This window comes from Cynara cardunculus (assembly GCF_001531365.2).
Source record: "Cynara cardunculus var. scolymus isolate 2C chromosome LG 8, CcrdV1, whole genome shotgun sequence".
In the NCBI taxonomy this organism is placed as follows: domain Eukaryota; kingdom Viridiplantae; phylum Streptophyta; class Magnoliopsida; order Asterales; family Asteraceae; genus Cynara; species Cynara cardunculus.
In genome coordinates, this window is record NC_037535.1 from 25,622,391 (window position 1) to 25,634,061 (window position 11,671).

The 11,671-nt window shown below is 36.3% G+C and overlaps 1 protein-coding gene across 2 annotated transcripts; it reads right to left on the bottom strand.

Annotated features, from left to right (window-relative positions):
• Positions 1-467: 467 nt before the first annotated feature.
• Positions 468-10,318, bottom strand: LOC112516483 (aldehyde dehydrogenase family 7 member B4). 2 transcript variants are annotated; one of them, XM_025123548.1, is made up of 16 exons: positions 10,189-10,318; positions 9,920-10,053; positions 8,736-8,822; positions 8,387-8,518; positions 8,084-8,156; positions 7,723-7,745; positions 7,588-7,651; positions 6,854-6,899; positions 6,207-6,387; positions 5,204-5,380; positions 4,283-4,447; positions 2,863-3,003; positions 2,092-2,189; positions 1,871-2,020; positions 791-873; positions 468-715 (listed from the first exon to the last, which is right to left on the bottom strand). In XM_025123548.1, exons 2-15 carry the CDS (start codon positions 10,049-10,051, stop codon positions 819-821), a joined length of 1,524 nt encoding a protein of 507 aa, XP_024979316.1. In that variant the 5' UTR covers positions 10,052-10,053; positions 10,189-10,318; the 3' UTR covers positions 468-715; positions 791-818. The 2 variants fall into 2 exon arrangements, with proteins under 2 accessions (XP_024979316.1, XP_024979315.1); XM_025123547.1 differs by having other exon boundaries at positions 468-873.
• Positions 10,319-11,671: the final 1,353 nt, after the last annotated feature.

Sequence of the window (11,671 nt, forward strand, 5' to 3'; positions counted from 1 at the left end):
ACATGAGTAATTATTCATGTTGAAAGAATATTCAAAATTTCAAACCTTAAGTTATATCTATATATATATTATTTGACTCGACTCGACTCGACTCTTGTTCAGCTTTCGTCAATTGTCTTCTATTTGACTCGCCTCGACTCTCGTTCAACTTTCGTCAATTGTCTTCTCATTCGACTCGACTGGTCTTAAGAGTCGACTCTCATCACTTTTTATTAAACCATGGATGAAAATATCACTTCTTTTTGTTGAATTACCATTGCAATATGGATAGTCTTTTGTTGAGAGCATTATACTTGTACATATTTTTATCTCGTAATCCGGACCAAACCGCCATTTGTTGGTCTGGTGTGGCCGATTATTGGCCGGATATCTAAGATTACAACGACCGTTACATGTGATCTGGTCAATTCATGCCACACTGCACGGCTTTGAAAAGTTCCGAAACCACTCTAATTTTTTTTAACAAATTGAGTAGAACTAAAGCGTATTCTCATTTTCATTTCCAAACATTCCCAATACCTGAAACGAACCAAACGCCCCTCAAACTAAAAGCACCACGATTTGGATCATGGAGCAAATCACAATTTAATTACACGGCTCCAATTGAGTAAATGTGAAGTACCTTTATTTAACCGTATCGTTTCAACATTTAAACAACAACTAGTAGTTAAGTCAACAAAGCCCCCTGCCTGGCTTACGCTCAGCTGCGTTTTCCCTGGGTCAAAACTAATATTAGTTTCAAAAGGGCCAAGATTAACAGCTTTTAAATAACAAACGCCACTAAATGTACTTGATATAAAGCCGGCCGGCTGGCTGGCTTAGCCGAAGTTGATCCCCTGTGCCAGTGGTAGTTCGCTCCCATAGTTGATCGTACTGATAAACCAAATGCAAATATTATCGGATGCAAGCTATATGCTATTGCCTACACTGTGTTCTCGAATTTAAGAAGAAAATAAATAAAAAGGAAGTCTTTTATTTGTGTTCTTGAAAGGGAATGCAACGAACGGAGGGGAACATATTTTCATATTCTTAAACCCGAGAGAAAGAAAGGAAAAACGTCATTTTTACGAATATACCTTTTATATTTGTTGTTTTCACTTCTCCTCACAAGGGTATTTTCGTCATCAAATATCACATACTCCTATTTTCTCCCCCCCCCCCCCAATTTTGGAGGAAACATAAACGATAGAGTAAAATTTAGTTTTAGTCCCGAACGTTTGCAATTTTCAACAGATATGAAAACCTTAAACTTCAAACACTCGGATTTGGTTCCTCATGTTTGTCCATTCCTGACGGTTTTGCTCCTTTTGTGACTCTGTCTAACGGTTGTTAACTTTTTTCGGTAAGTCCAATAAATGAGGGGTATTTAGTCATTTTCATCACTTTCTCAACTTTATATCAAAACTAAAATCATATTATATTTTTAATTTTAAATTGTAAAACAAAAAAAGAACAGAAAAAGGATAACCACCACCTTCCATTTTTCTTTTCTTTTTCTGTTTTGTAATTTTAAATTAAAAATACAGTATGTTTTTTTAAATATAATTAAAATAGTGAAAATGACTAAAATACCCCTCATTTAATTGGACTTGGTAGAGAAAATTAACGACCATTAGATAGAGGGAGCAAAACCGTTGAAAATTGACAAATGTGAAGGACCAAATCCAAGTTTTTGAAGCTTAGGGACGATATGCGTTGAAAAACTGCAAATGTTAGAGACCAAAATTAAACTTTACTCTAAATGATATTTTCCATCCTAAAAGTTTAAACACTTTTTTTTTTGTTTTCCCATCATTTCCCTCCTCCCTTAAAAAGACGGTTTCGAGAACATAGTGCTAACGTGGATATATAGATGCTAGTAAAATTTTACCAAGTGGAACGTCTCATATACTGTTTCCACGAGTCGCTTCCTGCTTCACGGCCTCCCCCAGTACCCTTCTCGCCACCGAAAGCACCACCAATTTCAGCACCATTGGTTGGTATGTTTACATTAACAATACCACAATCACTTCCTTGAGGTCTGCCAAAAAAACAGAGTAGCATATGAGAACCGAACATTGATTTACTATGTACAAAGAGAATTCAACTCACCCGATCCATTTGAAGATAATCTCGGGCGAGCGAGTGAATATAGAACTCGATAACCCTTGAGGTACTGAGTTGTTTATTTCAACAGCTTCTTGAAAATTCTGTACATGAAGAACACAAATATTGATATAAGGGCATGTTTGTTAGCAGCTTAATGAGACGGTTTATTTGGTTGACTATACATGACTGTTTGGTAGTGACTTAATAATAAAGAAAGTAGCTTATTCAGTAAGCTTCTAGAAGAAAGCTTTATGCAGAAAGCCAAGTTTTTTTTTCCAAACCTGTCCCTCCCAATTAAAAAACAGCTCCTTCCATCTATGAAAAAACCCCTCTCAAACAAAAACTTTCTCAATCTATACGGACATATTAATACCCATATAGCTTTATTCACATAGAACTTAATGGAAACCAACCAAACTGCCTCTAAGTTGTGCCGGCATAAGAAATAGCTGTAGGGGTTAAACATGTGAGAACCAGAAAAGGGTTACAAACCCGTGAAGAAAATATCAATGTATTGTTTCGCATAATCAGCTTTTCATCCAAGACTACGATTTAAGGAATGTATTGTTTCGCATATTCTTCTTTTCATCCAAGACTATGCTTTAAGGTATTTTTACGTGTATATATTGTTTCACAGTGTGAAAAAACACTGTATGTGTCAATGTAAAACAACACATGATTAACCGGTTCTCACGGTTCTCCAACCTTTTTGAGCTGTAATTGAAGGTGCAAGTATGTTCAAGGATACTGTGTAACGAATTGCTCAAAATTGACCTTGAATTTTAAGACATATAGAACGGGACCAAAGAGCTCTTCCTTCACAATATCAGCACTCGGTGAAATTTCAACAATTGTGGGTTGTACAAAGTTCCCTTCAGATTCTATAATGGAACCACCTGTAAGGATTTTCCCTCCCTGTAAGATCGAATTATGAAGAAGCAAATTATTCAGAATCACACAAAGTAGACAAAAGAAAAGTGCTGTTTTGGAACACAAAACTGGTAAAATCAAGCAATTCTTAAAACTGCATTACATAATCTAAACCATCTTTGAGCTAACAAAACCTCAAGGGTATGCACATGGGACAGGACGGGCGAGAGTTGTTGGGTATTAGACTAATCTCTAGTCCCACATAGGAAACACTTAGAAACTTTTATGGGTTTATAAAGCTAAACCCGCATTAGTTAGTAATGAGTTTGCATTGGGCTTTAGTGAGGGACATGATATATATTTAATGGGCAGTTTCTGACAGTTGAAGTAGGTTGACAGGCATGAAAATTCTCTCCTTTCCTTCCCTTCTGTTTTCCAACCATGAAACTCTTTCCATTGCTATCATCAACAACATATTGTCAATTCATGGGTGGTTGGAACTCTTTCCATTGCTATCATGAACAACATATTGTCAATTCATGGGGATTGAATTGACGTGCCTCAATTCAATCAAATAGTTGTATCCCCTAGACGACGTCCGGAACCAAGCACGACCAGGGACGGAATTCCGTCTTAGGATTTGCAACATTGCAAAAGCAGGCCTCTATCTGTGTATCAACTTCAATTCGTGATTTTCATCGAAAAGGTACACAATTCTTTGTATTTCACGATTTTATTATGCAAGTTTCGTAGATTATTTGGTCACTTTATGTTTTTATATAGATTGGTCCTAAAATGAGTGAGGTAGGCGAACGAAAGAATTGTGAAACGTTTAGAGTATCAATTTGACATGGTAGTCTAGTCATGTCCCAGTCTAAACTCTAAAGCCGCGTCAAACATGAGACAACAAGCTTTCGTATTGTACTCTCCCGAACGCACCAACACAACTGTTCTCATTGGATGCAACAATTTACCCGGCAAGCGCCAACCGGGTAAGAGTCATCACCTTTGCTTACTGGGTAAGACTCTTGGTTATTGTCATCGCTCTTACCGGGTAAGATTTCCGGTCCTTGCCATGTTCATCCCATAAGAAAAGTTTCATCCCATAAGAAAAGTGGCATGATAAGCGCCTACAGGGCAAGCATTTGGTAAACGGCCCCTAAGTTCCGTTTTGAAGTGTGTTTTTCATCTAGAATATAGGAGCGCAACGAGGAGAAAAGTCAACAACAAAAACAAAGATTTAATAGTCCAACAATATTTGATGAACACCGAAAATGAACCCTCAGTGAAGCAAAAAGATGGAGGGGAAATGAAAAAAGTGTACCTGAGACTTGATAGCTTTTATTCCTTTTTCAAAATTCTCCCTTGATGCTTTTGTGTGCAAAGGTCCAAGTAAGGTACCTTTGTCTAAAGGATCACCAATTTTAACTTGTTTGTATGCTTCAAGTAGTTGATCAACTACAGAGTCGTAAATCTTTTCATGTACAAGCTTCAATAATAGAAATATATGATTAGCATTAGAGAACACCACTTTTGTAGAAAACAAGATTTTTGGGTAGAAATCATTTTATGGTTGATTTGAGTCAACCTATCCAATTGGAGCCATCCAGTTAGAACTGACAGACCATAATTGGATATCCAATTGTATCTGGATCAGATTGAAAATTTCAACATCCAATTTGGATCAATCGATTGGATGGCAGTCCAGAACCAACTAATGTCCAATTACCCATCCGATTACCATCCAGTTATCCATCCAACCATTATCCAATTAATTTGTTTTCAATTTACTTAAATTGAATTTGTTTTGTGTTGGTTTTAGCACATATTAAAAGTGATTAATCAACTTGTTTCGTTGTTGAAAAATTGGATTGAATTAACACATTGGATGGATCCAATCCGATCATCCATTGGATGTCGGATGGATCCACTCCGATCCAATCCAATTAATATTGGTTGGATCCAATACGATCCAATGGATATCCAATAAGAATATCCAATGGATGAAACAAATCCAATAATCCATTGGATCGGTTGTCCAATCTGTCCCTTACGGCAATCCTGTCTTTGCGGGATTAGCTCTCGAAGTGCGCTAGCTGGCTTTTGTCCGATGGTTGGAATGAAGGATTGATCTGATACCAGAATAGGATCGGTTGGCAAAATCTAAAATCCAATGGATGATTGGGTCGGTTCGGTTCCCCACACATCCAATGGATGTCAACTAATGAACAAGCCTTCAGATTACCAGTCTACGACATGTTGTGCAGCGCTGACCAGCTGTACCAACAGCAGCAAACAAGACAGAACGAACAGCAAGTTTGATGTCGGCATCATCCATTACGATTAAAGCATTATTTCCACTCAATTCAAGCAGGCATTTACCGAACCTCTGACTCACCGTCTGTTGAACCATAAGACCAACCTGCCATTTATAATGTGCCACATGTCAGAGACAATAGCATACACATTCACAAGATAGTCGAAGGACTTCCTTAGGGTGCGCTTGGTACACTAGACATTGTTCCATGTTTGGCTGGACTTTTATGTGGAACAGGGTGGAACGCGCCCATGGAACAAGGTGGACTTTATATATACAGACACACACAGAGACCAATATAATCTCAAAGTTAAATCTAATTACCTTCTAAAACATCAAATGCGCCTACCTCTTTACATTTTATTCATTCTTTAAATTTTATTTATGCTCTTTATACTTTCACTTTCCTGTCCTCAAAATATTATTTTATATGGTTTTTATATGTTGGTTATTTTATGTAATTTATTAAATAATAATATAGAAAAGGTATAAAATAAAAATTGGAAACTACATCAACTTTTTATTTTGGTGTCATTTTAATCGTCTTGATGAAAACTTTCTAATGATGTATTTTGTTATAAAAAAATATTATTTTTATTATAATTTAACAAATATATAACTTATCAAAATATATAAACAACTCATTAGGGGTAAATTGGTCTTTTTATCTGTATTGTCTTGTCTACTTCTGTCTTACCAAATGTCGAACAACTCTTGTCCGGTCCTATCCTGCTGGATACCAAACTCACCAAGATAAGAGTTCTGAATAAATGGAAATGACCTGTTATATATGTTCTAGTTTGACATATCAATGTAAAGAAAATTCAGTGTTGTTACATTTAAGCTATTAGATAATCTCTATATCAGATTAATAAAGGATGCCACAATTTCTGCCTGCAATTATTACGTAAAGAATATGTGAGCAAGGTACCTTTGAACTTCCAGTGAAGGAAACTAAGGGTATTCGTGTGTCTTGTGCTATAGCTTGACCGATTTCAGCACCCCCACAAAATGCAGTGAAAATAGCAGCTGGTAAACTGTTCTTTTCTAGAACTTCTCCAACTAGCTTGGTCATTGCTATTGTTATTAAAGGAGTGGTTGGAGCACCTTTCCTGCAATCATATCATAGAATAAAATTAATATCCTATGAAATTCATTCTCAAACACATAGAAGAATAAAATATACTATAAAAAATCAGTTTTAGTCATTATAGTTTTCATTTTGTTCCAATTTGGTCATTGTGGTTTAGTTTTCAAGAAACAAGCAACTCCTAACTTTCTTGAACAATTAACCACTCTCAGGGTTTCCAATATAAAAATGACATTTCTCAAGGTCTAGGCATCGCTTCAAGGTTTTGAATCTTATCAGAAATTTGATGGATTACAAAAGACGTAGGTACTGATTATTGAAAAGGGTAATGATATTTCTCATACATAACCAAGTGTTTGCAGATTTTCGACACCTTGGTTCATCAATATTTCTTCAAATAATGGGGAGTAAATACAGAATCTTCACTTCAGAGGAATACCGTAGTCAAGGGAGAGAATAAAACATGGAAGTTGATGGTGGAGACTCACCAAACAACACAATTTCCGCAGACAAGAGCAATGCAGGCATTCCATCCTAAACAACAGCATTTAACAATTAATATGATAAAAAAAACCAAGATTTATTTGTTCATAACTGTATATTTGATTAGGGCCAGGTTCAAGGGAAAACCGCAAAGAATGAAAAACTGAGGAACACCCTAGTAATCGTTCATCTGGACGGTATGCACATGTATACAAGTAATTCGTAAGCAATTTGTCCGGTATGCACGTTATGCACATGGGCATAAAAAACCCAAGAAACAACTTCAATTACTTGTATGCACATGTGCATACCTTTGAGATGAATGGTTGCGACTGTGTTCCTCAGTTTTTCATTTTTTTTGGGTTTTACCCCGAACCTCCGTCCTCTATTTGATTATATCTACAAGTAAGAAATCTAGATCAAAATACGAGCATGACTTTCAGGAACAATCTTTGATGAAACATGTATAAGATAAGCCATGTTATTGGATCCCAGGTCAGGTTTTCTTAACTTGATGTTTTGCTAGACTAGTGATAGAAAAAACAAATGAATATATACAATTGGAAAATACCATTTTTGACTGAACTTTTAAACAGATTTTATGCATATTAAGAACAGCAGGATATGAGTACCGAGTACCATAGCTAACAGTATTCCATGTTATATCTCGTTTTAAAGTTGCTAAAGATTTAGTTTGAATTTAATTCATCGATATATTACTAAGTGCAATAATGCTCACCAAGAACAGCACAGGGAAAATTGAAGGCTGTAATGACCCCAACTATTCCAAGAGGATTCCACATCTGTACATAGTCATAATATATAAGCGTAATGGATGGGTTAGCATCTGTTAAAGAAAAATATTTAACCTCACCTCGAGCATCATATGATTTGGACCTGTCAACAAACCAACCAGGATTACTATTAGAAGAATTTTCCACAAGACAGAAAAATCTAGAAGGTTGTAGAAAAATCTAGAAGGTCGTAATGTAAAGTATTTCACATCAGAAAAAAGTAAACAGCTGTCATATGCTTCAGTCAATATACACGTAAATAAACCTAAATTCATTTCCACAACCCAGCTCCACGGAAGTGTGGCTTATTAACTTAATATGCAAATTTCATAAAGCATAGCACGGACACAATATTTTCCCCCATTGCCATTGACAATGAAAATGAAGGATGTAATCTTTCTTTATTTCTGAATTTAGAAAGGAACTAGGAGTAGAGCTCACGTTCAGAAGGTATGACCGATCCATTTAATTGACGGCTTAACCCCACTGCAAAATCGCACATATCAATAACTTCCTGCCATGGAAACAGTTCACACTTATCAAAGTGAATGAAAGTAGGTTCAATCATCTTTATTATATATACCATTATACCCTTTTGCAAGACAATGTATGAGTAGTAACACAAAGTGATGAAAGTAGCTAAAAAATACGTATATGCAGGAAATTTTGAGAAGCCATAAGCCATAGGATTGAGATTAATGATTAAATATTCCAAAACTATAACTGAAGAAAGCAAATACATACTTGAACTTCCCCTATGCCTTCTGGAAGAATTTTTCCCATCTCAAGTGATAAAAGCCGACCAAGGTACTGAAGCTTGGCTCTCAGTGCATCACCAATCTGTCTAACAATCTCGCCTCGGTTTGGTGCAGGAAGCTGAGAGAAAAATAATGTAATTACACAAGGGTAAAAAGAAATCATTGATCATTCTACAATGCTCCTTTTGAAACTATATCAGTTTATAGTTATAGTTTATTTGATGGTATTTGTTACTCGGATAACTGTAGTGATTCTGGAATAAGACAATGTGCAAAGAAAGACCTCAAGGTCCTCAACAAAGAACTAAACCATACTCATAAGAACTTCCACTCACTTGCATCCAAATCTTTGATGCTTCAACACAAGCCTGCATGCCTTCCTCATAATCTTGAGAAGAAGCTTCTACGACTTCAGCAATGGTCTGATCAACAAGATAGCACACATTACTTCTTTACAGAACTTGTCATTCAAATCCAAAACTTCAAATGATACAACAAATGTATATACTATTCTACTAAGGAACTTGATATACATGTGATCTCAAATCAGAGGTTCCCTCTTTCACCTGTTCCTCACTTTGAGCTTGACTGCTTGTTAATATCTAACTAGGTTGGATATCAATCATGTAGGTAGCCCAAATTAGGGGTGCTCAAATACCCGATCAACCCGGCCAACACAACCCAACCTAACGCGAAATAACCCAACCTGAAGCAACCTGACACCTAATTGAGTTCTAAAATCTTCAAACCATAGGTATTTGGTTGGAATTGGGTTACAGTGATTGATTCCAACCAAACCCAATTAACCCGATATCCTTTTATTTCTTGGATTTAATATGATTGTTAAGTCCCTATTAATATGTACATTAGACAATTACACCATCACGTACCTCATTCATATACATTTTTATATCTTCTCCATCTCTATATAACTCCCTTAATATATGTTCACAAAATGTGAACATATATATGCAAATTAAGAAAAATAGTTGAATGTGATATACTTTAAGATTTAAGGAGTATGGATCAGTGGTACTAACTTACTGATGATGAAAAAGGATCATGAGTAGAGAAAACAACATATTCAAGATTAGGATAATATTTTGATGTACAAAGTATCAACCCGAGGTGAAGGTTTGGGTTGGGTTGTCCAACTCTCTTCAACAGGATCAACCCAACCAATGAGCACCCCTGGCTCAAATCACTGTAGTACTTCCTCAGTTTCAAGTTGAAAAGAGAGCTACATGTTCATTTTTTATACCAAACCGAGTTTATTATCATGTTCGAACCAAATTCACATGGACTTTGTTGTTAATTTCTCACCAGAGAATTTCAATTCCTACTTGTTCTAAAAGTTGATCCGATTAAAACAATATAATCTAAAAAGCAAACTAACCGATTTGAGTTCTCAATTTCAAAATGTACTTCTGCTACGGAACCAGATCGACACGGAATCGGACTAAAACTTTAGAAGGAAAAAGGTGTTCTACTTGTATAGAATCAGATGCTTTATGCCTACCTGATTCTTAGCAGGATTAACAGATGAGACAACTGAACCACTTCCCTTCCAGGTACCGTTAACAAAGCTACCAGAATTCTTCGGCTCGATACCAATCTCCGTCAAGAACTCGTACTCCTTACTAAAACCCATATCTGCACAAAACAATAGTTCACTGATAAATCAAGTAAACATCAAGGTAAAACATATATACCATATCAAAATCTGAGTACTGGTCTCAGTAGCAGATCAAAATACAGCGTTGCGATCACTGAATATCTATCAATTACCTGCAACGCCTAGGAGCTGGTGTCGGAGAGAAACGGCAGTAGTCGATGAAAGTTCGCTTTGGCCGAACTGAAGTTGGAGATTGAGCAGAGAGGATTATTATAGAGAGACAGACGTGTTACCGGAGAAGACTGTGATACATACGACAAAACGGTGGTGGTACCGGTGAGGATGATGCCATGGATAGGGATGAGCATACTTTTTTTAATTTCTTTTTAAAATATTTATATACCGCAAAATAGAACTGATAAGCTCATACATTCTTCTTGCTTTTAGGGCCTGTTTATTTGTGACATAATGAGCTTAGCGGATAAATGGGCTTATTCGTACAGACTTTCTAGACTGTTTACTTCGGGCTTAATCGCTCAGAAATGGGCTTATTCGCCCAGATGAAAGAAGGAGCTTGTCCAGATTAAGCCGGCCAAAAGACTGCCCTACCCTTCCTTATCTTATCATGCATCTCCAAGAAACACCCCGCCTCTTCTCCTCCATCGATCGCACATCTCTTCTCCATCGATCCAAACTGTTTACAAAACCCTAATCGAAGGCCTCTTCTCCTCCATCGATCGACAGCCCTCTTCTCCATCGCTCACAACCCTCTTCTCCTCCATCGATCGACCGATTGATAGTCTTCTCCATCGCTCACGGCCCTCTTCTCCTCCATCGATCGACAGGTTCTTCTCCATTGCTCACGACCCTCTTCTCCTCCATCGATCGATAGGTTCTTCTCCATTGCTCACGACCCTCTTCTCCTCCATCGATTGACAGGCCTCTTCTCCTCCATCGATCGACAGCCCTCTTTGCTGTTCTTCAACGATTTTTGGATTTTTTTTATGTGTATTTGTTGTTTTATGGTTGCTGTTGATGCTGTTTGATGTTTGCTATTTATATATTTGTTGTTTTATAGTTGCTGTTGCTGTTTGATAGAATCTATTTTAGGTTTGTTGTTTGTTGTTTATATAAATCCAAACACCTTGCTGTTTCTATTGATTTTGTTGTTTCCTATTGCTGTTAATTGTTGTTGGTTCAATACATAGCTATAGCTATTGTTTTGTGTTTAAAACACTTGATTAAATAGTTGGTTCCATTTGGGTTTATTCAACAATTATTAAACAACGCGTAGTTCATCCTCAGGGGTAAATTGGTTATTTCTGTTATTCAGACTGTTAATTCAGATAGAAAAGTAAACAACAACATAAATTTATCCAGACAGACAAATTTATCCATACAAGACTTAATAGAAAATTTGGTAAACAGCCTCTTAGTGAGGTTTGAATCTTGATCTATTAAGAGGTCAAAGACTCATATATCACTGGGTTATTTGGTAGCCGTTGGATGGTTTTATATAGAATGATTAAGTGATCAAAATAATTAAGGGAATCTTATAATATAGTGTAAAAAAACTATAATTGTTTAATAATTATTTAAAATGAAGTTAAGATGCTGAATGGTTAAGGAAACGTCGAAGATACAAAATCATTCAGA

Coding starts and splice junctions, on each gene's coding strand:
- LOC112516483 (XM_025123548.1), bottom strand. CDS start 10,051: ATGGGTTTTAGTAAGGAGTACGAGTTCTTGACGGAGATTGGTATCGAG. Junction 8,157..8,386: donor AAGGCATAGGGGAAGTTCAA/GTATGTATTTGC, acceptor TTTCCATGGCAG/GAAGTTATTGATATGTGCGA. Junction 7,746..8,083: donor ATCGGTCATACCTTCTGAAC/GTGAGCTCTACT, acceptor GTTTGTTGACAG/GTCCAAATCATATGATGCTC.